The sequence below is a fragment of the Neovison vison genome, chromosome 10 (assembly GCF_020171115.1).
Source record: "Neovison vison isolate M4711 chromosome 10, ASM_NN_V1, whole genome shotgun sequence".
Lineage (NCBI taxonomy): Eukaryota > Metazoa > Chordata > Mammalia > Carnivora > Mustelidae > Neogale > Neogale vison.
Genome location: NC_058100.1, coordinates 71,810,761 through 71,835,663, shown reverse-complemented (window position 1 = coordinate 71,835,663; position 24,903 = coordinate 71,810,761). Strand labels below are relative to the sequence as shown.

The 24,903-nt window shown below is 41.3% G+C and overlaps 1 protein-coding gene across 3 annotated transcripts in view; it reads left to right on the top strand.

The window, feature by feature from the left end:
- Positions 1 to 24,185, top strand: part of KLHL12 (kelch like family member 12) — a 30,329-nt gene extending 6,144 nt beyond the window's left edge. For 2 of the 3 annotated variants that reach the window (XM_044267625.1, XM_044267626.1), the window contains exons 3-12: positions 1,814 to 1,967; positions 3,048 to 3,265; positions 9,547 to 9,696; positions 11,130 to 11,244; positions 18,851 to 18,957; positions 20,030 to 20,225; positions 21,355 to 21,513; positions 21,825 to 21,923; positions 22,284 to 22,470; positions 22,652 to 24,185. In XM_044267625.1, the coding sequence (XP_044123560.1) occupies positions 1,814 to 1,967; positions 3,048 to 3,265; positions 9,547 to 9,696; positions 11,130 to 11,244; positions 18,851 to 18,957; positions 20,030 to 20,225; positions 21,355 to 21,513; positions 21,825 to 21,923; positions 22,284 to 22,470; positions 22,652 to 22,778 (1,512 nt within the window). In that variant the 3' untranslated portion in view covers positions 22,779 to 24,185. The remainder of the gene's footprint in view (positions 1 to 1,813; positions 1,968 to 3,047; positions 3,266 to 9,546; positions 9,697 to 11,129; positions 11,245 to 18,850; positions 18,958 to 20,029; positions 20,226 to 21,354; positions 21,514 to 21,824; positions 21,924 to 22,283; positions 22,471 to 22,651) is intronic. The other variant, XM_044267627.1, reaches the window with a different exon arrangement.
- The last annotated feature ends 718 nt before the right edge of the window (positions 24,186 to 24,903 follow it).

Sequence of the window (24,903 nt, the reverse complement as noted above, 5' to 3'; positions counted from 1 at the left end):
CCTGTGCTCGCTCTCTCTCCCTCTCTCTGATAAATAAATAAAATCTTTAAAAAAAAAAAATCGTTTGAGTGAGACAAAAGGACCTGAGTTTTAGCTGTCTCTTACTAGTTAAGATACCTTGGTTAAGTCACATAACTGCTTTGAATGGGAATAATACCAGACCTCTAAATCTTTACCAGGTTGCTGTGAGAATTAGGTGAAATAATAGGAAATAAGGAGCACTTGGAAAAATTGTAAAGCAAATATAAATGTGAAATGATACTATAAATTGTTCTGAGTTAATAAATAGCAAAATGTTTTCATATTTAAGTCATTTGATGGGAATATGGTTTGTTGAATAAGAAATTTCTGGAATAGATTTACTTATATGTATCTGTAAATATTTTTACTTTTTGCAATGTTAATAAAACATTTTTCCAAAATGATTACTAACGACTTTTTTTTTTAAAGATTTAAAGATTTCTTTATTTGACAGACAGAGGTCACAAGTAGGCAGAGAAGCAGGCAGAGAGAAGGAGGGAAGCAGGTTCCCCACTGAGCAGAGAGCCTGATGTGGGGCTTGATTGTAGGACCCTGGGATCACAACCCAAGCGGAAAGCAGAGGCTTAACCCACTGAGCCACCCAGGTGCCCCACTAATGACATTTTTAATGTTAGGGGTTGATTTTGTTATTGGCTTTGGTAGAGAATACTTTTTTTTTTTTTTTTAAGATTTTATTTATCTATTTGACAGAGATCACAAGTAGGCAGCAAGGCAGGCAGAGAGAGAAGAGGAAACAGGTTCCCTGCTGAGCAGAGAGCCCAATGCGGGGCTTGATCCCAGGACCCTGGGATCGTCTGACCTGAGCTGAAGGCAGAGGCTTTAACCCACTGAGCCACCCAGGCGCCCCGAGAATACTTCTTGAGTATTATTTTGGGCTTATGGAGAAGTCAAAGATGATAAAGTCATTTAGTTTGTAATGGAAGTTTTGTAATTTTAATTTCTAACTAAGGTTAAGATGTAATAAAATTTTCATAAGGTAATCAGTTTCCAGGTAGTTTACTGTCCTGTAAAACTGAAGAATTCCACTCTTGGTCAAAGTGTTCTGTGATTATCTATCCTTTGTGATACTCGTAACTCAAGTTAAGGATTAAATATGCCACTAACAATTCAGTAATCCCAAAATAGACTCAACCCAATATTTTGAAAAAGTATCAAAAGTTCAGTTACATTCAGTGTCACAGTAGAAGGTCCCTTAAGATGACTTGCATGTTTCATCATTACCAAGTGTAGTATAAGGACAAACAGAACAATACTGAGTAGTAGGAGGGTCTGGAGCTGTAAGCCACAGGATCCTCTACAAGCATGAAACGTCATTGAAACAGGACAAACAGAACAATACTGAGTAGTAGGAGGGTCTGGAGCTGTAAGCCACAGGATCCTCTACAAGCATGAAACGTCATTGAAATTTTGAGTTTTACCGTGAAAGCTCAGGGGCACAGTAGTGTATGTTCACGGAATTCTTGCATTCTATTCTGTAATAGATCTATGTTTGTTTTATTACAAAAGTAGTGTTTTAAATTATTTACTAGTAAAATTGATATTCCAAGGTGTCACCTCACTGTGTGCTCTTGGGTTACATACAGCTGCCCCCAATTTGAAAAGCTACAAATATATGCCATATTTGCTTTATACAAATCAAACAAATTAGACTATAATTTTTTAAAGCTGTTTATTCAATTGTTAACATTCCTTCAAGCTCTTGGATATGAGATTCTGCCTTCATCTCATGGGAAGTATAACCACCATTATTTCATATCCTTTGAATCTTCAGCTTTCGGAGAAGGGAAAACCTTATGTTGATATTCAAGGTTTAACTGCTTCTACCATGGAAATTCTGTTGGACTTTGTGTACACTGAAACTGTACACGTGACAGTGGAGAATGTGCAAGAACTGCTCCCTGCAGCCTGTCTGCTCCAGCTGAAAGGTACGGATGTTAAAATTGCTGTTGTGCCAGGGTAGCCTTGGGAATGTTTAAAATTAATGGTGTAAACTTAATCCTGAAAATTACAGAGACAGACTGTAGGCATTCATGTTTACTGCTTGTTGCACAGAAGATCAGATTTCAATCGTAATTTCAAAAGAACCTCTCCACATGTGAGTATTCGGCTCTTTTAAAGAGAGTATTTACGCCTTTTCTGTTTTTTAAAAAGTGGAAGAGGGAATGATAGACACATTTTCTTACATATATGTATACACTAACTCTACGGGGAAACACAGGAGACTGGTAACTTAACTATTCATGGCCTACATGGAAAGGAACTAGATGGCCAGGTAGATAGGGAGGCCGAGGGATTATTCATGGTAAACCCTTTTGTACTTCTAATTTTTGAATGTAAACTATCTCTTGGAAATTTAAATTGACATGCAAAAATGAAAGTGTATAATGTTTTCACAGGATTAAACGTTCGTATTCCCAGTCTGTCTTTCTTAATCTGCCCTGATGTTTCTATGATTTTCAGTTTTTTCAAACACATGGTTGAAAATTTTTATTTTTTAATACATGATTGAAAACAATGTGAAGCTTTTGCACTATTGCACAGCTGTAAAGTTAGATTTATGATCTGAACTTGTCAATTAGAGAAATAAAATATTGGTGTTAGTATCTTCTAGTTTTCCTTCATTGGAGTCTTTCAGTAAGTTTGCATATAGAGTAGAAATTGGGTACATTATGTTAAATTGTGATTGGTTTTATAAAAGCTTGATTCCCAAGAGGCTTATAGGCATTTTTAATTGTGCCAGTGTCCATAGAAACAGTTTGTCTTACTATACTTATTTTAAAGCCAAAACAGAGACATAGTTGTGAAGGCCAAGGTCACATAGCACATGAAACAGAAATTGAATTCCTTAAGCATAAAATTTCTAATCTGATCATCAGGTGTTGAGCCAGGATTCCTCTGTTACCTTGTAGAGAAGATTTGTAAAGAAGATACCTCGATCCAAGGATGTAGACCAGTTCACACCTGGTCAAGTACCCTGAAGTGTTCGTTGTCTGTGTTTGTCCTAGGTGTGAAGCAAGCCTGCTGTGAATTCTTGGAAAGTCAGTTGGACCCCTCCAATTGCCTGGGTATCAGGGATTTTGCTGAAACTCACAACTGTGTTGACCTGATGCAAGCAGCTGAGGTTTTTAGCCAGAAGCATTTTCCTGAAGTGGTACAGCATGAAGAATTCATTCTTCTAAGTCAAGGAGAGGTGGAAAAGCTAATCAAATGTGATGAGATTCAGGTACAAATCTGGCTTAGTATTCGGGTTTCTTCAAGACTGGGCCATTACAGAACTTGGGAAAAACAAAGTGGAATTACTGTGTTTCTGTAGGAGGGCACCTTAATCGAGTTGTCAGTATTGGTTCCAAAGGTTTCACTCAATACCCTGAGATTATATGCCAAATTTATTTGCATTTTTATGGGAGGGAGTTAGCCACCTTCATGATCCCAATGGTTAAGAGTCACCTTTTTTTTTTTTTTTTTAATGTTTCTCTAGATGTCTTACAACTGACCATTTTTAAGATTTTATTTATCTGCCACGGAGAGCGAGAGTGAGAGCGTGAGGCCAAGCGGGGGAGCAGCAGGCAGAGGGGGAAGCAGACTTCCTCCTGAGCAGGGAGTCCGATGTGGGACTTGATCCCAGGACCCTGGGATCACAACCTGAGCCAAAGGCCGACATTCAACCATCTGAGCCACCCAGGTGTCCCAAGAATCACTATTAAAGAGTGTGTAGAATAAGCAGAAATTGGAAATAAAGTAGATTTCTGTAGAACACTTCTCTACTATTCATTCATTTTACAAACATTTATTAAGACTTTCTGGTATACAGCAGTAGATATTCGCAATAAACTATACGTGCCAGGTGCTATGGGTCCCAAAGTGAGTGAGATACAGTTCTTGTTTTCAGTAGTTCACCGTGTAGTGGTAGAGAACAGACAAAAAGACAAAACTTACAGAGTATAAATGAGAGTAATGAACTTATTCAAAGTGAAGAAGTTAGAGAAAAAGAAGAATTAAACCTTCTAAGTTAAAATGAGATCAAAAAGGAAGTGGATCAAAAAGGAAGTGGGGTGCCTGGGTGGCTCAATTGGTTATTCGACTGTCTTCAGCTCAGGTCATGATCCTGGAGTCCTGGGGTCAAGTATTGGGCTCCCTGCTTGGCGAGGAGTCTGCTTCTCCCTCTTACCCTCCCTCTTCTCATGCTCTCCCTCTCACATTCTCTCTCTCAAATAAATAAAATCTTTTAAAATAAATAAATAAAATTTTTTAAGAAGGAAGTGGATCAAAAAGGAAGTGAAAAGGGGCACCTGGGTGGCTCAGTGTGTTGAGCCTCAGCCTTCAGCTTGGGTCATGATCCCAGGGTCCTGGGATGGAGCCCCACATCAGGCTCTCTGCTCAGTGGGGAGCCTGTTCCCCCCCACTCCCCGCGTGCCTCTCTGCCTACTTGGAGTCTCTCTCTCTCTGTCAAATAAATGGATAAATCTTTAAAAAAAAAAAAAGAAGTGAAAAAAGGTTGGTGACCATAAGCAGGAGGCGAATGATAAATGCCTGACAGGGCTGGGAGTGGGACAGAGTGGGAAGAAGGGACATGTGAACTGAGCTCTGAAGGAGTTGTTTTTCACCTAGCAGAGGGGAAACTACCTGTGGGCAGGCAAGGGTTCAGTGACTTACCCCAGCAAGAAGGATGTTGGTCAGTCCTAATGCTAAATTACAGTGTCAGTAGCTTAGCCGAGTTTTTACTGCAGGAGATCTGTAGTTAGGCTGACAGTTGGAGTGAGAAGTCCAATATAGGGCTAGAGAGGTCTTTGAAGCCCAAAGCATTAATTTCCAGTGGTCGAATTCTCTAGTTAGTAGCTCCCAGAAAATGCCTCACAGAGCCCAGAAATTCGTGGCACCTCAGTTGAATATTGGAAAGAATCAAAGTCTGATGAATTTTGTAAGTGCTATGGAAGGAATTTGCTAAAGAAATCTTGTAATAGGGGCGCCTGGGTGGCTCACTGGGTTAAGCCTCTGCCTTCAGCTCAGGTCATGATCTCAGGGTCCTGGGATCGAGCCCTGCATCGGGCTCTCTGCTCCGCAGAGAGCCTGCTTCCTCCTCTCACTTCCTGCCTGCCTCTCTGCCTTCTTGTGATCTGTCTTTCAAATAAATAAATAAAATCTTAAAAAAAAAAAAAAAGAAAGAAAGAAAGAAATCCTATAATATACTTTTGTAAACCCAATGATAATTAATTTATTAAAACTAAGATTTTTATGTAATATAATAAATAGTATTAATAATGTCTCTTATCAAATTTTAGCCAACTTTTTCTTTTTGCCTTTCCCTACTGAATTTTCTTTCTTTTTTTTTTTTTTCCCCTACTGAATTTTCTGAGGGAAAATTGGTTAGGGCACTTTGGTGACATTGTTCCCAACTGAAGAGGAATCATATTACAGTTCGACATGGTGTCATATTAGTCCAGAGAAGCTGCTGTTACAAATGTTACTGAGCCAAATATTTCTAAGGTTTTGTTCTCATTCTTGTTATGGTAGGACATTGTGTCCATGCACTGAAATGCCAGGTATAGACAAATGGCACATTCTTCAGACTTGGGAAACTGGTAACTTGCTAGAATATCTTGATTTTTCTTGATTTATCCATACATGAGAAAATACAGTACATAGGATGAGTACCATAGACTTGAAATTTTACTGCGCATAATAATAAAAGAGCTAAAACTTACTCAGCATTTACTATTGGTTCCTCTATTAAATATATGTTGGGTACTTGCGGTGTATCCAGAACAGTTCCGTGTGCCTGCGATCTGATTGTGGACAAAAAAGATAAAAATCCCTGTACTCTGGACTTTTCATTTTAACGGTACCATTCTTGGTATTATTGGTAATAATACGGCATATACCTTAATACTATATACACCATTAATAAGATATACCATTAATATGGATATACCATATCCATATCCATATACCTTATATATCCATATACGTTATCCATATTAATGGTATATCTTATCTAATGTAGTTCTCAAAAGTGTCTCCACTTTTCAAAGGAAGAAACTGAGGCTTTGAGGGTACCCATCCTATGAGAGCTAGTAAGTGGTAGAACCAGTCCTCCTATCTGGGCAATCTGGCTTCAGATTGTTCTGTTCCAAGAAACTATGAGCAGGTTGCCTAGTTAGTTTCTCATTGACCAAATCAGCAAGCAGCCACAGCAATCATTTGTTTTAGAACTATATAAACTTTGGGGGACGCCTGGGTGGCGCAGTTGGTTGGACGACTGCCTTCAGCTCAGGGCGTGATCCTGGAGTCCCGGAATCGAGTCCCACATCAGGCTCCCAGCTCCATGGGGAGTCTGCTTCGCTCTCTGACCTTCTCCTCGCTCGTGCTCTCTCTCACTGTCTCTCTCTCTCAAATAAATAAAATAAAATCTTTAAAAAAAAAAAAAAACTCTCTCAAAAAAAAAAAAAAAGAACTATATAAACTTTGGAATAAAATTAAATGGAACAGGTACAGCAAAAGACTAACTTTTATTCAGAAACTGCGACTGTCTCCTTTTCTGGAAAGACAGCAAATGGCACATTTTTTTCTCGTCCATATACCAGCCAGAAAGAGGAACCAGATGTTTTACTCCCCAACTAATACTTCCTCTTAATTATATAAAATGGCAGTATTTAACGCAATGGGAACCAGTATATTGTACTGGTTAAAACGACGTGGGCTTTAGAATCATCCTGGGGTTTATTTTGGCTGTGTGACACATGTTAACCTAACCACTGATCTTCAGTTTCCTCTGCCATAGATAGTAATTGTGCTTTGTGCATAGGGCTATTCTGATCATTAAATACCAGTATCCAATACATAAAATAGTACCCTGTGAAAATTTATGATGGGGAAATTTTTCTCCATAGTGAAGTATTAATGCAGGGGTTTTTTCCTCCCAGTTTAGTTGTTTCTCTGCAATACTAGTTTATTCCATCTTCAGTGAGATCAAGGATATCTGCTTAGGATTGGAAAACCCCTTTATAAATTGATAAATCTCATTTAAACCTAGACTATATCAGAGCCTAACATGTAGCTATTTACAACTATTAGCTTGTCCTTGTCTGTAAAAAAAGACTTTAAATTGTGGACCGCCTTCTGCACAGGTCTCTGTATCTAATGCATCAGGCGGCTGGGTTAGTTTGACCTCCCATAGATTTGGTGCATAAATTTCTCTCACCACTGCCATAGTCTAAGCACCTGTTGCTTTTTATTTTTTTTTTTTTAAGATCTTATTCATTTATTTAACAGAAAGAGAGCACAAGCAGGGGGAGTGGCAGAGAGAAAGGGAGAAGCAGACTCCCCATTGATCAGGGAGTCTGACACAAGGCCTGATCCCAGGACTCTGGGGATCATAGCCTAAGCCAAAGGCACCCCAAAGCACCCATCACCAAGGCACCCCACTCAGGTACCCCAAAGCACCCGTCACCTTTTGCCTAATGTACCAGAGGAGCCTCTAATTGGTATCCCAGCTCTTGGCCCTTCTAAACTGTTCTACCCATGGTAGTCAGGGTAATCTGCAAACATCAGTATGATCATATCACAAGCTTGGTTGAAACCTTTTAGTGGTTTTCCATTGCTGCTAGAGTAAATTCCAGTCTTCTAATGCCTCTCTGAGCTATCCCTTGGCTACCTCTCCAGTTTGATCTTTTGCCATTCTTCCCCTGCCTCATTCATTCTACTACACCGGCCTGTAGTCTGTCTGTTTTTGCTCTAGGACAGTGCTGTCCAGTAGACTGTGATGTGAAGACGGAGAGGATCGATAGTTGTGCCGTCCGGTTTGCTAATCCGTAGCCACATGTGGCTGCTGAGCACTTGAAATGTGGCTAGTTGACTGAGAAGCTGAGTTTTTAACTTAACTTAATTTTTTTTTTAAATATTTCATTTATTTATTTGACAGAGATCACAAGTAGGCAGAGAGGCAGGCAGAGAGAGAGAGGAGGAAGCAGGCTCCCCGCTGAGCAGAGAGCCCGACGCGGGACTCGATCCCAGGACCCTGAGATCATGACCTGAGCCGAAGGCAGCGGCTTAACCCACTGAGCCACCCAGGCGCCCCAACTTAACTTAATTTTAATTAATGTAACTACAAATAGCCATACATGCTAGTGACTACCGTGTTGGGCAGTACAGCTCGAGGGTTTTGCTGTGCTCTTCTCTTTGCCTTGGAGTCCTCTCTCACTCTTCCTGGCTAACTGCTACCCATTCATCAGATTGAAATGTATTTCTTCTACAGGAAGGCCTTTTCTGACCCATCAGTCTGAATTAGGAAACCTCGTGTTATTCTGTCTCTTAGCCCCTGTACTTTTCCTACATGGTATATAATGACAAAGTGGGATTGTTCATTTTTGCGTTCTCTTCCTGCATAAAAACAAAGTTCATGTCTGATTTGTTACCAGTGTATAACCAGCTTCCAGCCCTGTGGCTGGCACTTAGTAGGTTTTTAGTAAAGCCAATGAATGAATATTCTGAGACATTGTCTCTATTTTTAGTTCTTGGGAAAAGTTCACAGAATGATGTCTTTGTCTAGGCACTGTCACATTCTGAAAGGTACCTCAGAACAGATACACTCCCCAAATGATTAATTATATTTATCATCTCCAAGCACAGTGCCTGATAAATAGGAATTGTTTAGATGCTAATGGACACTTCTTAGGAAACTGCAGCATTATAGCATAATGACATAAGAGAAGTTCCCGCCTCATTGGCTTGGATGGAAGAGTTGGGGAGCAGTCCTGGAAGTCCTCAGACAACACTTACTGAACACAAGTTATCTTAAGAGCTGATTTTGGGGGGCACCTGGCTGCTTCAGTCGGTAGAGCATGCATCTCTTGATCTTAGCTTAGTTGTGAGTTCATGCCCCACATTGAGCAAAGAGCAATTCCTTTAAAAAACAACCAACAACAACAACAAAAACCCACTTTTGAATAGGGCAACAGATTCCTCCTCCCCTTGTAAAGTTTCAGAAATGACCAGAAAAAAAATTCAGGAACGGAAAAACTTCTGAAGTAAAAGCCAACTTGTGTCCGATGGTTTATTAGGCCCGTTGTTCTTGTTGTTGTTGTTTAAAGAATTCTAATAGAGTTTTTTTTTTTTAAGATTTTATTTATTTATTTGACAGACAGAGATCACAAGTAGGCAGAGAGGCAGGCAGAGAGAGAGAGAGAAGCAGGCTCCTTGCTGAGCAGAGAGCCCGACATGGGGCTCGATCCCAGGACTCTGGGATCATGACCTGAGCCAAAGGCAGAGGCTTTAACCCACTGAGCCACCCAGGCGCCCCTCAGATTTTTTTTTAAATCCAGTTTGACTGCAGCTCTTTAATTGGTCTTAGTGAGTCATGTGGGACAAGTGTTTTCCCAAGTGCTTAGCAATTTCTGGAAGAGAAGAAATAAAGGTGGGAGAGCATGGGGAACAGGAAGGAGAAAGCACGGTTGCTTTTGAGATCATTGGAAAAACAGAGTTCTCTGCTGTGTAATTACACACTTTTAGGTGGATTCTGAAGAGCCCGTCTTTGAAGCTGTCATCAACTGGGTGAAGCATGCCAAGAAGGAGCGAGAAGAATCCTTGCCTGACCTACTGCAGTACGTCCGGATGCCCCTGCTGACCCCCAGGTACATCACAGACGTAATAGATGCTGAGGTAAGGCACGCAGAACACACAGGGTCCAAAGCCTTGAATATTTCTTGCAACTTAGTATTGTGTCCTCAGAATTGGTTATGAGCCTACATTAGCTCGCCTGTCTAGGAATGCCGCGGAGGGCGGCGCTAGGTACTAGTCTCTAGACAATCGCTTGGCAAGTCAGCCTTCTGGAGATGGAAACCTATGGTTTAATTTTTGTTTTCTTGTCTTTCTGTTTTATATGTCCCTATGTGTTTTACATAAGCAGCATGAGGTGATAAATGTCCCCTTCTCCATTAGCTCCAGATCCAAACAGCCCAGAAAAAGATGCTTTGATTATCAAGCCTGTTTTTGACTTCTGATACCAACATGAAAGTAGTTCGATGCATTTTTAGTACCAATTTGGGTTATATTGTGTTTATTTATAAAAGTGTCTTTCTGGCCCAAGTTCTTCCTGTGTGGTAGGTTTTCATAATTTTTACCATATATATCATCGATTTACCTAGACCATATTTTGGGCAAATACTGCCGTTTAACATATAAATAAAGATCAGATCAGTGAATGTGTTCTTCCTCCTGGCCCAGCCCCAGACCTCTTAGGGAATTAACTACATACACAGTTTTCCAGGTCACATTAGAAAAGTTGCAGGCTGGTTAGTGTCACGTGTCAAACTTTTTTTCATATTTGTAATTTCTAACAACTCATATAGTCCTCACTCTGTTCTTTACATTGTGGTTCGTAGTGCAGACTCTTGAGTCCAACTCAGGAGACTGAAATCCCAAATTCACCGCCCATCCCGCAGTGAGGGAGCCTGGCCTCGCTCCCCTTCTCCCTCTGAGCTCGTCTACAGCTCCTCCTTGGCTCAGCCCAGCCGGAAGCCAGAGGGCCTAGGGACCCTACGGCATGCTTCATGCAGGCCAGCCTTCTAAGCCAGCAAGCGGAGTGGGGAAGGATGTGGAGTGAATCTGGGGATGTAAAGGAGAGCTGCCCAGTACAGAGCTCCGTCAGGAGACACGGGCATTGTGATGGTGCTGTGAACCTTGGGGAAGTTATTTCAGGCAAGATTTACTTCTTCCTACCATTTCAGGAATTAACAGAGGCCTTTCAGTTTTCCCTTAAGATTGTTATTAGCTATTTCCTACTCATATTTGTGTAATCGCTGGAAGGATGTACAGACAAACTAATAAAAAGAGTTAATGCCTACTGCTGAGGCGGAGAGAGAATACTTTTCAATACATCTTTTTACGTCATTTGATTTTTGAACCATGTAATAATATATTGTCTATTAAAAAATTGTTCTCTTAATTTGTGGAAGCCCACTGCATAATTATTACCAGCAGCCCTTTTGGAACTGGTTTTCTGTATCAAGAAGTTACTTCCTATGTGTGCCATTTATACTTGTATATTAAAGATGTGGCCCCTGGGGGTCACTGTACTGTCTGCTGTGTTTCAGCCTTTCATCCGCTGTAGTTTGCAGTGCAGGGATCTAGTTGATGAAGCAAAGAAGTTTCATCTGAGGCCTGAACTGCGAAGTCAGATGCAGGGACCCAGGACGAGGGCTCGTCTAGGTAAGCTAGCATCTTGGCAGGAGGAAGGGATATTTCTCAACACCTCTTGGTGGCATGATGTAGTTGAAAACATTCAGTAAGAAGTACAAAGACCTGGGTCAGACCTGTTTTTAATCTTTTAGTAATGGTGTCATCTTGGACAAGTCACTTTACCACCCTGAGCTCTCCTATAAACCAAGGATACTTCCCTATCTATTTCACATAACTGTTTGAAGGATTAAATGGAATAGAGTATGTAACAACACTTTCTAAATTGTCAAGTATTAGACAGTATAAGTTATAATTTTATTTCACTGGGGTGCCTGGGTGGCTCACTAGCTTAAGGGTCTGCCTTCAGCCCAGGTCCTAGGATCGAGCGGCATATCAGGCTCTCTGCTCAGTGGAGAGCCTGCTTCTCCCTCTCCCTCTGCCTGCCACTCCCTCTGCTTGTTTTCCGCCCAGCTCTGTGAAATAAATAAATAAAATATTTCTTTTAAAAAAAAGATATAATTTTATTTCACTTATTTTTTTTTTTAAGATTTTATTTATTTGACAGAGATCACAAGTAGGCAGAGAGGGAGGCAGAGAGAGAGAGAGGAAGGGAAGCAGGCTCCCCGATGAGCAGAGAGCCTGATGGCGGGCTGGATCCCAGGACCCTGGGATCATGACCTGAGCCGAAGGCAGAGGCTTAATTCACTGAGCCATCCAGGTGCCCCTTAATCTCACTATTTTTGGAGGTTTCTGGATTAGAAATTATTTCAAACGTCACGTAGTAGTTTCACATTCTGGAATGAGAAGAGGAAGGAAAAGAAGTGTACAAGTATGGGAGTGGTGGTGACATGCAGTCGTTCAGAGCCTTGACTCTGGAGCCAGACTGTGTGGGTGCAGATCCCAGCTTACTACTTACTAGGTATATTAACTTTGGCAGGAGACTTCCTCTCTGTGCTTCAGTTGCCTCATCTGTAAAGTGGGAATCATCACAGTTCTTAACTCCAAGTTTGTTAGGAAGAGTAAATGAAGTAATTTATTTAAAAGCCTTAGGACTGTTCTTGGCACATGAAAAGTTCTATATACATTAGCTGTTACTTTAGCAAAGAGACTTAGGTTCAGATCACAACTCCATCAATGATGGTTGTGAATGACCTTAGGCAAGGTATCAATTTATCTGAGCCAATTTATCCTCTAAAATGAGGATACTTGGGTGCCTGGGTGGCTCAGTGGGTTAAGCCTCTGCCTTTAGCTCAGGTCATGATCTCAGGGTCCTGGGATCAAGCCCTGCATCAGGCTCTCTGTTCAGCAGGGAGCCTGCTTCCCCCTCTTATCTCTGCCTGCCTACTTGTGATCTCTCTTTCTGTCAAATAAATAAATAAAATGTTTTTTAAAAAAAAAGGAAGTCTAAAATGAGGATACTAATGTCTTCATTCAGTGGGTTGTTGTGGAGGTTAAATAGGATAGTATATGTAAGATGTCTGACATTGTAGCTGACAGGTTAAATAAGTACTCAGATATTACCTCACTTCCGGTTCCTATCTTTCCTATTCCACTATTGTAGGTTATAAATGATCTATGGGGTGTTTTTTGTTCTTGTCTACTTTTTCTCTTATCTACTGTGGACTCATATATATATGAAGTTGTTAATTGATAATTAAGCTTTACTTACTGCTTTAAGTAGAATGATGATTTGTCTCCTATAATTTTTTAACGGCATAAGCACTGTACGTCGATGTATTTCAGCGTAGAAATGTTAGAAATACAGAGAAGATCTTGAGAGATTAGTATATGATTCTACATGCCCTTAGAGTGGTGAGGTTATTTTTCAGAAGTTCCAGAAAAGAAATTCTGAAGCTGTCTCCAACTAGATTCTAATTTTAGCATCTCCTTGTCAGTGCCTTAAAATTAAATTTGTTCCTACCATCATGTCTTTTTTACCCATCTCTCTACACAGAGATTGCTAAACCAGCTACCAGGATAATGATTCTTCTGCATACACATAAGGAAATTAAATTTACAGCTACATAAAAATTGATGCCAGATAATGGGTGGGGATTTTGTCTTAGTTACCTTTTACCCATTATTCTTTTCAGAAGGTACAGTGGAAATTGCAGTTGCTAATTTGTCACCATCTCCTTTTCTGAGCTAAAAATCAATACATGTGGAAATGTAGTCTCTGAACCCTGTGATGTTAGCAGTCCTGCAGGCTGTCTGCTGTAGTCCTCTGACAGCACACCACAGCCCACACACACTCCGTCCCCCGCCCCCACCACCCAGTAATGACAGTGGCCCTGTCAATATGCCTCAGTTTTACTAATGTGCTTTTTTCATACTGTTTTCCTCAGGTGTTTTAGGCATACTTTCTTCATGATACAGAGAAATCTAACTTAACAAGTCCAGTCTCCTGTCCCCCCCACCCCGCCATTCATTGGCAGAGAAGAAACAGGGTTCCTTCTAATTATTCCTTTCACTAGCTCGTTTCACATTAGCTTGTTAAAGTAGTGTTCCCAGCTTAGGGTCTGAAGACATTGAAACACTTGGGAGTTCTCCTGGGAGAGAAAGACTTCCTAGGCACAAAGCAATAGAAGAAATCACAAAGGAACAGGTCAGTGTATTTGACTAAATAAAAATCATGCACAACATTATAAGACAAATTAGGTAGATTTGCTACAACCGTGGCAAAGAGTTATTTATTTGTATCTAATATATATTATATATAAAGATATATATCTATAAAGGTATATATACATGTGTATATATATGTATATAAAGAGCTCATAATAAAAATACATGAGAGAAACACTAAAGACTTGAACGTATAGTTCACAGAGGAGGGAGTACAATTGACTACTAAATATGAGGGGGGAAATTCAACCTAATTACTAGTAGAGTCTTATTAGTAATAAGGTAAGAATTAAAACAATAACTACAATTTTTTGTTTTTGTCTACCAAAGCATCAGAGATTAGAAAACTATCTAGCTACAGAGAGTAGAATGAATTGGCAACCTTATATTGTTGGTGGCAATATAAATTGGTATAAACCTCAGAAAGTATTTTTGGAATATACATGTATTCTTTAAAAGATTTTATTTATTTGAGAGAGAGAAAGAGCAAGCACACGTACCAGCAAGGTCGGGGGGGGCGGTGTGGTGGGGCCAGATGGAGAGGCAAACTCCATGCCGAGCAGGGAGCCCATCTCAGGACTCCGAGATCATGATCTGAGCAGAAGGCAGACACTTAACCGACTGAGAAACCCAGGCGCTCCTCTTATAATGTATATTAGAAGATTTTTTTAAGTTCACATTCTTCACTCCAGCAACCCTCCCATTTCTGTCCTAAGAAAATAACTGGGATTTCATATTCAAGCATATTTATTACAGGACTATATGTGATTATTTATAGTCCCAAATTACAAACACCTGAAATGCCTAAGAATAGTAAAATTATGCATTAAAAGATTTTTGTTAATATCTTCGGGAAATTAAATATAAACAGCTGGAGGGGCGCTTGGGTGGCTCAATGGGGTAAAGCCTCTGCCCTCAGCTCGGTTCATGATCCCAGGGTCCTTGGATCAAGCCCTGCATCAGGCTCTCTGCCCAGTGGGGAGCCTGTTTCCTTCTCTCTCTCTCTGCCTACTTGTGATCTGTCATATAAATAAATAAAATTTAAAAATATATATATATAAGCAGCTGGAGGGGGTCGCCTGACTGGCTCAGTTGGTGAAGCGTGCAACTTTTTATCTCAGGGTTGTGAGTTCAAGCCACACATTGGTTGTGGATGTAGAGATTACTTAAAATCATAAAAAAAAAATTTAAAAACTAGGATACAATAAATGTGGTCCCATTTATGTTATATTAATATTTAAAAACAAGGCTGGAAGGGAATAATCTCTTAAATTTTGGTGTGTCTTCATGTTGTGGAATTACAGGTAAACATTTTTCATAATACTTGTCTCTATTTTCTAAGTTCTTTTACCAGTGAGCTTGTATTTTACTTATGTTTTATAATCACAAGAAATGATTTCTAAATCTTTTTAACCAGTGGGGGGTTAGTATGCAAGTAAAGATGAGAATATACTAATCCTCGAGTTATTTCTCAAATTTTCTAAAAGGAAATGGCTTTTGTGCTAGACAAAGCTACTACACTAAATAAAGACATCAGAACTGACTAAAATTATATCTGTTCATTGTGAAAACACTGGTGTTCTCATACTTACGTTGGCACTTATATGTAACCCTGGCAGTAATAGGGAAGTTAGTTTGTTAATACATCTTGGTAGATCGTCTTTTAGAACATGAGGTCTATCTTGGAAAAATAATGAAAAGAGTGCTTTGTGGCAAAGAAGTTCTGGAACCAATGCTCTAGGGTGCCAGGCATTTAGAACCATAAAATAACTGAGCGACTCACTGACACCTTTGTCCATGTTCCACTGTAGACATATAGTTACTGAGAAACGTTGAAATAAGAGGAAGTATTGTCAGTTCTCTGGGTTTTGTAGCATAATCTGAATATTTCCTATGTGTTTTTATGTCCCCATTCCTCAAAATCTGCCTGAGTGAGATCAGATTATCAAGAAAGAATTTTTTTTCCCTAGGTTTTTTGTTGTTGTTGTTGCCATTTTTTGTTTCTGGTAATTACATAAAGCAGCAGGAATTAAAGCTGAAAATCAGTGGAAATTTTTTAAATGTACAAAGCATAGAAAATACCTCTCAGTTTTGGAGTATTTTCATTGTCTTAGCCATACCGGTATCATTCACTAGCATCACTATTTTTAAAAAGATTTAGATTTTTTTATTACTGTTTTCTTATTTGGGCCGGGGGTGGGGGGCCGTGCAGAGGGAGAGAAAGAATCTTACGCATGCTGCACACCCAGCATGGAGCCTGACAAAGGGCTTGATCTCACAACCCTGAGACCATGGCCTGAGCCAAAATCAAGAGTCTCACACTTAATGAACTGAGCCACCCAGGTGTCCCTAGCATTATATTTGTCTATAAGGGGAGATATGTTTGGATAGAAGGATGGCCTTTATTGCCTCTGTTCAAATCAAAGGGAGAGAAAAGGTGCCATAAGAAAGGGACAAATAGGGGAATAATGCTACCAAGGAAAAAGCAAATACTTTGTGGTTCTGGCTTCTCCCAGCTTGAAGGAATTCTATGCACAAATAAGCATAATATGAAAGGACCCTTTGTTCAAATGCTTTGCTTTTCTAAAAGGAACGGACTCCTGAGACCTGCTTACTGGCTCATCTTGGAAAAGGATCCACTTATTTTATTTGGCAAGTACACAAGACAGATGCTCTCTTTAATGAGGTTAAACTTAAGGGTTCATGTGTGAGTTATTAGGAAAAATTTCAAACATACACAGAAAAGGAATAATATAAAGACTCCCCATACCCATCATCCATTTTCAATAATTAGCAACTCATGGCCAATTTAGAAGCAAATCTCAGGATATAATTCTACCCATATATATTATGCTTTCATATGTATCTCTGAAAGATAAAGGGCTTTTAAAAAATGTGTTAAAATGCCATTCTCTGGGGCACCTGGGTGGCTCAGTGGGTTAAGCCTCTGCCTTCGGCTCAGGTCATGATCCCAGGGTCCTGGGATCGAGCCCCACATCAGGCTGTCTGCTCGGCGGGGAGCCTGCTTCCTCCTCTCTCTCTCTCTCTCTCTGCCTGACTCTCTGCCTACTTGTGATCTTGGTCTGTCAAATAAATAAAATAAAATTATTTTAAAAATGCCATTCTCACTCTTCAAAGGAAATGCACAACCAGAGGCGCCTGGGTGGGTCAGACGGTTGGCCGTCATGATCTCAGGGTCGGAGTCCCACATCGGGCTCCCTCCTCAGCAAGGAGCCTGCTTCTCCCTCTGCCTGTTGCTCCCCCTGCCATGTTCTAATAAATAAAGTCTTTAAAAAAAGAAAACCCACAACCAGTTTATTTTCATCAGATATCAAGGACATGTTCATATTCCCCCAGTTTTGTTTTTGAACACTTATGTTGCCCCACTTGTGATCCAGACAAGGTCCACATGTTGCATTGAGCTCTTTTATTTATTTTTTTTTGTAAGGATTTTATTTACTTATTTGACAGACAGAGATCACAAGTAGGCAGAGAGGCAGGCAGAGAGAGAAGGAAGGCAGGCTCCCTGCTGAGCAGAGAGCCCCATGCGGGGCTCGATGCAGGGCTCTATCCCAGCACCCTGGGATCATGATCTGAGTTGAAGGCAGAGGTTCTAAGCCACTGAGCCACCCAGGTGCCCCTCTCTTTAGGCTCTTTTAATCCATTGGTTTTTCCATCCTACTTTGATATTTCCTTGCAATTTATTTGTTGAAGAAACCAAGCTGTTTGACTTGTAGAATTTCCCACATTCTCAGCTTTGCTGATTGCATCCATGTAGTGTCATTTAGTATGTTCTGTCCCCTGAATTGCCTATAATCTGGTTAGACTAGTAGGTAAGTTTCAAGATTTGGGTTCATTTTTTTAAGCAAGAATACTTCATTGGTGATGGTGGTGTACTTCCTATGGAGCATTATGAAGTAGTATTTTTGTTTTTCCTTAATGATTATAGTAGCTTTTGATAATAATTAGAGCCATTATGAATTGGGGTGCATCTGCGGTTTGGTTTTCTTTTAAGATTTTATTTATTTATTTGACAGACAGAGATCACAAGTAGGCAGAAAGGCAGGCAGAGAGAAAGAGGGAAGCAGGGTCCCTGCTGAGCAGAGAGCCGGATGTGGGGCTCGATCCCAGGACCCTGGGATCATGACCCCGGCCGAAGGCAGAGGCTTTAACCCACTGAGCTACCCAGGTGCCCCTGCATCTGTGTTTTTTAAAGGTACTCCATTCGCTCTTTCAAGTCTAGTTACTTATAAGATTGCTTTGGTTTCCTCAGTGCCCTTCTAGTAATTGAATTTACAAAATGCTTGATTCTCTCCATGAGCTCTAGGAGAGCACATGTACAGAGGATTTTCTCAAAATATTTTGCTCTTTGAAGAGGTAAAGGAGGAGATATCACAAGAAGCCTTTAAGGAAGAGAGGAAGATATAAAGGCCACCAGAATACCTTCTTTGGGAAAATAATAGGGGAAAAGAGTCTCTTTAAAAGCCTGCTGTTACGACTGCCTCGCAGTCGTGATGAATGGGCAGGGAACATGATCATAAAGTTGGCTAAATTGGAAAAAACTCATGGAAAGAGAGTTTTAAAAATCTATCACTTGGTTCTTAAACCATAACTTCTAACTTTCTTGAGACTACCTTAGGAGAATGTTCTTTCCCCATTACCAAAAACTCCCATTTCGAGTTTTACAGGCTGAGAAGGGAAGCCCTCTTTAGCCCCCTACCTGCACTGAGAACCTCACTTATTATGTCAACCAGAGTCATCTAGATAGGTTGGAACGTGTTCAAGTTTGCCTTCGGAGTTTTGATGTTGTCTTAAAATTTTAATTTCAGAGATCCAGGTCCTCAAGAGCTAGTGCCTCGGAAAGAAGTAGTTTCCTATTAGGCAGCCTTATGATGAAGGTCCTATTTCAGATTGTTCTCTGTGCCACATAAAACAAAATCTTACAACTGTTTCTACTTACGTTTCCTCTGGGATGGTAAAGTAACCTGTCTTTTTCTCTCTCTGTCCTCAGGAGCCAATGAAGTGCTTCTGGTGGTCGGGGGCTTCGGAAGCCAGCAGTCTCCCATCGATGTGGTAGAGAAATATGACCCCAAGACCCAGGAGTGGAGCTTTTTGCCAGTAAGCAGTAGGAGAACCAGTCATGGGGAAAGAGTTTAAATGTCCTCAGTCCCTGACTCGAGATTCTAACTAATCCAGCCCTGCAGGTAGCAAAGCCTAGTAACCGCATGATGCTCTTCATAATGGCGTCATGCACATAGTGGATTCTAGATCAGTCTGTCAGTAGTTTCCGACCATTTAGGTAGGAGATCAGACTTCAGAACTATGAAAGGCCTTGTGTCAAATTAAACTTTCCTGGCCCACCACTATTGGGGCACCTTCCTGAGCTCTCTGTGTAACTCCCAGCATGCTCTATTATCATGCTCTCTTAAACTGAACTCAATGTTAAATTCTATTTCATTGAGCTAGTGTTTACTTGAAGTCTTTGTATCTTTCTCCCTCAATATGTCTCTTTTTAGTGCTGGATGAACAATAATAATTCTGAGAAAACATGGGAAAAACTTTTTTTAAGATTATTTATTTATTTGGGAGCAAGAGGAGTCAAGTCAGGGTGGGGGCAGAGGGAAAAGGAGGAGGAGAAAAGCAGATTCCCCACTGAAGTAGGAGCCCAACTTGGGGCTTGATCCCACCACCCTGAGATTATGACCTGAGCCGAAATCAAGAGTCAGACGAGCTCAACCGACTGAGCCACCCAGGTACCCCACAAAACATGGAAATCTTTTAATCTACCCTCCTAACTTTTAGGATCGCTGGCCCTTTGATCAGCAGTTTGGGGATACTTTTCTGCCTTATAGAAGGATATAAAGGATATAAAGTTCTTTAGCCCTGGAATAGATAGAAGATTAGAAAGGAATCAGATGCTGGATAATGGGAAGACATTAAACTTTTTAGAAACCTTGGAAAGAGGCAAATGTTCAGAAGGGTTGCATCTTGAAAATCATCATAACAAGCAAGAGGGTGTTCATTCAGTACACAGTGGAGACCACATGAGGGTGAACCCCTGTCTTAGAAAGGGTTTATGGAGACAAGTGAAGGAGAGGAATTTAGATAAAAATAGGAAGGTTGGCAAAAATTCAAGTCTAAGACTTGCATGCCTAAAATGATCTGTATCTCTTCTCTCCTAAACCCATAGAGCATCACTCGTAAGAGACGTTATGTGGCCTCCGTGTCCCTGCATGACCGGATCTATGTAATTGGTGGCTATGATGGTCGTTCCCGCCTCAGTTCAGTGGAATGCCTCGACTACACAGCAGATGAGGATGGGGTCTGGTATTCCGTAGCCCCTATGAATGTCCGACGAGGCCTCGCTGGAGCCACCACCCTCGGAGGTATGCTTAGTGTGCAGGGCATTGTTTCCATTCTGTTGTGGCTGGATCAGTGTTCCTACCTCACCTGTTAGCTGGCAGGAGTGTGAAATGTGCAAGATACTGGTAAGGATAAATATTCCTTTTTGCTTTTGAAATAGTAATGTTACCAAAGCTTTTCAGTATTAATGGATATTTCAGCATTGACAACAGAGTTGGTAAATCAAGTTCCATGTGCTGAGTGGAGAATTGGCCCTGGTTGTATTTTTGCAAACTCGAGCCAGTCTTTGAGGATTCCATCTGACCCCATTCTTTGTAGATGTCCTTTTTTTTTTTTTTCCTTAGATTTTATTTATTTATTAGAGAGAGAGAGAGTACACAGTGGGGAGAGGGACAGTGGGAGAAACAGACTCCCTGCTGAGCAGGGACCCCCCCCCCAAATCTCAGGGCTTGATCCCAGGACCCTGAGATCATGACCTGAACCAAAGTTAGACACTTAACCAACTGAAGCGCCCAGATACCCGTAGATGTCTTTTTTTTTTTTTTTTTTTTTAAGATTTATTATTTTAGAGAGAGTACGGGCACATACTAGCAGGGGTATGGTAGGGGTAGGAGAAGAGGGATAGGATCTCCAGCAGACTCCCTGCTGAGCACAGACCCTGACGTGGGGCCCAATCCCACAGTCCTCCTGAGATCTTGACCTGAGCCAAAATCAAGAGTCAAGTGCCCAAGTGACTGAGCCACCCAGGCACCCCATCTTTACAGATGTCTTTTTTTTTTTTTTTTTTTAAGATTTTATTTATTTATTTGACAGAGAGAGAGATCACAAGCCGGCAGAGAGGCAGGCAGAGAGAGGAGGAAGCAGGCTCCCCGCTGAGCAGAGAGCCCGATGCGGGGCTCAATTCCAGGACCCTGAGATCATGACCCGCGCTGAAGGCAGAGGCTTTAACCCACTGAGCCAGCCAGGCGCCCCTCTTTTCAGATGTCTTAACTGTGATGTCTTCCTTCCTTATCTATAAGACTTGACATACCCATGAAAAACACTTTGTTTTTGTTCCCAAACATTTGAAGTACTTATGGGGAATTTATAAAGAGAGGAGTTATTAGAAATCTCTCATCTTCTAATAGTCTATGATTCATTCATTCTGAGCAGATATGATCTATGTGTCCGGAGGCTTTGACGGAAGCAGGCGTCATACCAGTATGGAGCGATATGACCCAAACATTGACCAGTGGAGCATGCTAGGAGATATGCAGACAGCCCGGGAGGGTGCTGGACTAGTTGTGGCTAGCGGAGTGATCTACTGCCTAGGTATTCAGTCTGGGAGGCAGCAATGGGAGGGAACTTAATGGGTGGCAACTTCTAGGTGGGGATCCCTTTTTAATAAAATAAAGTTCATAGACTTTTTCAACTAAAATCCTAGTCTATCCTCATATCTTTTCTCTTAGCTGGGACTTCTTTATGGAAGCAGAAATTAGGGTACTGTCAGATTTATCTCTGGATTATTGAAACTCTTTAAGAACTGAAATTAAAAGAACTAGTTGAAACACCCAAGAGAAAGGCAGCCTGGGAATGGGCATGAGGATTTCCCGTTCTTTCCGAAATGCTCTCTGCTTTTTCAGGAGGATATGATGGCCTGAATATCTTAAATTCAGTTGAGAAATATGATCCCCACACAGGACACTGGACTAATGTTACACCAATGGCCACCAAACGCTCTGGTAAGACCAGCCATATCTAAGAGAAAGGACAGTAGACCATGCTGACAAATCTTTACATTATGCAGTGGTGCTGCAGTCAGAAATGGGGGATCAACAAATCAGAGTTGAAGTTCTTTCTTCACTGTACACTTAGAGTAAAAGGAGTGAGGTTCTGTTCTCCTCTTTGTCTATCTTTTATCACTATCTTTATTATCCCTATATAGGGATAATAAAGACAACTAGATAATTCTAGGCCTGTCTGGTCCTAGTCCACATCCCTCAACTACCTTAGAGTTTAGCTAGCCATCAGTGATCATGTTTTTTTAGAATTCTGATCCTAAGGTTAGTAGTATTCACTTGCTATGCCTTTTTTTCCCCCAGGTGCAGGAGTAGCCCTGCTGAATGACCATATTTATGTGGTAGGGGGATTTGATGGTACAGCCCACCTTTCTTCTGTGGAAGCATACAACATTCGCACCGATTCCTGGACAACTGTCACTAGTATGACCACTCCACGATGCTATGTAGGGGCCACGGTGCTTCGAGGGAGACTTTATGCTATTGCAGGGTAAGGATTTGGAAGCCAGACTAAAGTCGTCATGCATCCAGGACCAAATGTTCCAATCCAAATCCTTGGATCAAAACAGACTTTAGGTTGGGGGAGACCTCTCCAGTGGCAGCCTTTAATGTAGGACTGTATGGAAAGGAAGAGAAAGTTTATTTTCTTCTTTTGCTTCTTCCCCACTCAGATATGATGGGAATTCCCTGCTGAGTAGCATTGAGTGCTATGACCCTATCATCGACAACTGGGAAGTAGTGACATCCATGGGAACCCAGCGCTGTGATGCTGGCGTGTGTGTTCTTCGTGAGAAGTGACCACTGTTGGAGCACCATCCAGAGCTAGTGACCAGTCCAAGGGGGACAGTTTATGGGAGAGTCAAGGATCCTTTCCAGAATATCTATTTCTCACTGTGTGCACAGGATGATTACAAGCACCAGTGCAGTGATGATTGTACTTACTTGACACACACTCCGCCTTGCGCTGGTAGTTGTCCCTAAGGAGGGTGGGTAACAGACACTCAAGGGAAGACCGTGCACACCGAATGGATCTGAGAGGCCAGATCACCTCTCCTTCTGGTGTAGAGAGCACTCTCGTGTGCTCAGGAGAATCTGTGTCTGTTGTGCCTCGTGTATTGCAGAGAAGGACGGTGAGTGTGACCTACTAGATGTGGGCAGTATCCAGCGTGTAGATGATTGGGAGGATACGAACTTGAATAAGCTGGGTAAAACCCAAGTCTTGTTTTCCAAGAATACCTTTCCTAGTCTACAGTAGCTAGGGGCAACACAATTCCATTCCGGAGAATAACAAAGGGAAAAGCCCCCTGTCAAAATCTGGAGGGCTTGGGGAGAGACCTGGCACTCCCTTAAGGGACAGGGTTGGTATATCAGGACTGGGTTTAGAGTAAGGGAAGTCAATGGAATTTAATGGAATGTGAATGAACCTAGAACACCACTGAAGTATAACCTGGAAGACTTACAAGGGTGTATTATTGGAAGGATCTTTTTATTTCCCCATGGTCTTTCTGAACTAGAATGGTGTGCGTCTTGGCACTGGAGACTGACAGAATAAGAGTGAACAAATGTTGGGGTGAATAGATAGGGAATAAATGTGGAAGTTCGGTATGCCTGGGAACAAACTAGAAGTACCTGTGATTTTACAATCGTCTTATTTCCTGCCAGGGCTCGCCTGTCCATGGCATGGTTTGCCCTGAGGGGGTGAGACACTCTTTCTGTGTTGAATCAAATACTACTACACTATTATACTTTGTTACTATTTATTTGAGGATTTGAGCAGCGTACAAATGCAGCTGCCCGATTACGGCCCCGTTTCTTTTAAGGGCACACTCCTGCTGAGGAGTGCTTTTTTACTGCTGTGTTTGGTACAATGAGTGCTTTTCCTACTAGAAGGTTCCCTCACCTGTCCTTAGAGTGGATTTTACTCATCCCAGGACAGAATAATCAAGAACAACCAAAATCTTTTGTTAGTTCCAGTACTTGGAATCGCCATTTCTGAGCCACCATGCAAGGCTCCCCTGTGTTTTGGAGTGAAATTCTTGATTTTGTGGGTATTGGGAGTGTTGGGGATGTGATAACCTAAACAAGGATGCACTTTCCCTTTATTCCAAAATTTCATTTTTTCCTCTTCCCCTGAGTTGTATTGACCTCAAGAGTTCATTTCCTTTGTATTTTTTTAAGAAAATATTAAAAATCAGTTGTCTCAAATGCCTGTAAGAGAGTTTATGGCTAACCAGCACTGTCTTGCAGATATTTGGGGGGAGCAGGCGATCAGCTGTATGTCCTTTCTCTTCTTCCCATTCACTTTACGTGTTAGCCAGGTAGCTCTTCTGTGTTTCTCTGTTAGACATGGGTAAAAGGTAGCCTACCCCTTTATCCTTGTGGGTAAAGTATTTATATAAAAATGGTATAGGTATCGACTCCTCTTACACTTGGAGTTTACTTGAAAGCCAAACAGAATAAAGAGGACTCAATTTTGAGCTCATTTAGTACATACCCTCTTGACTTTAGGATTTTATTCACTCTTCGCTTAGAGTTATGTCACGTGACGTAAACAGCTATCCGGAAGGCCTGTCCTGCAACACTGCAAAAAATCCTGATATTTCCAGAGAAAAGGGAAGGGGGAGCCAAAGAGGAAGTTATTTTCTGTAAAGGAGCCTGCCAACCTTTCCTCAGCAGATGGATTGCGCCTGCTGATCAGACCACAGCTATGAAACATGTGACTCCTCCTATCAGGAAGAGATCCAGGGGAGGCAGGGAAGTGAGGGGGTAAAGAACCGATGGCTATCTTTACTGCTGACTTTTGTGAGTTTCAGACCAAATTCCCAAATCATTCATATATAGCAGCCACAACTGAATATTCTCCAGAAACTGAAACTCTTTGCTCTCTTTCCACTCCTCCCAGTCTTACATGCTTTGCTCATGC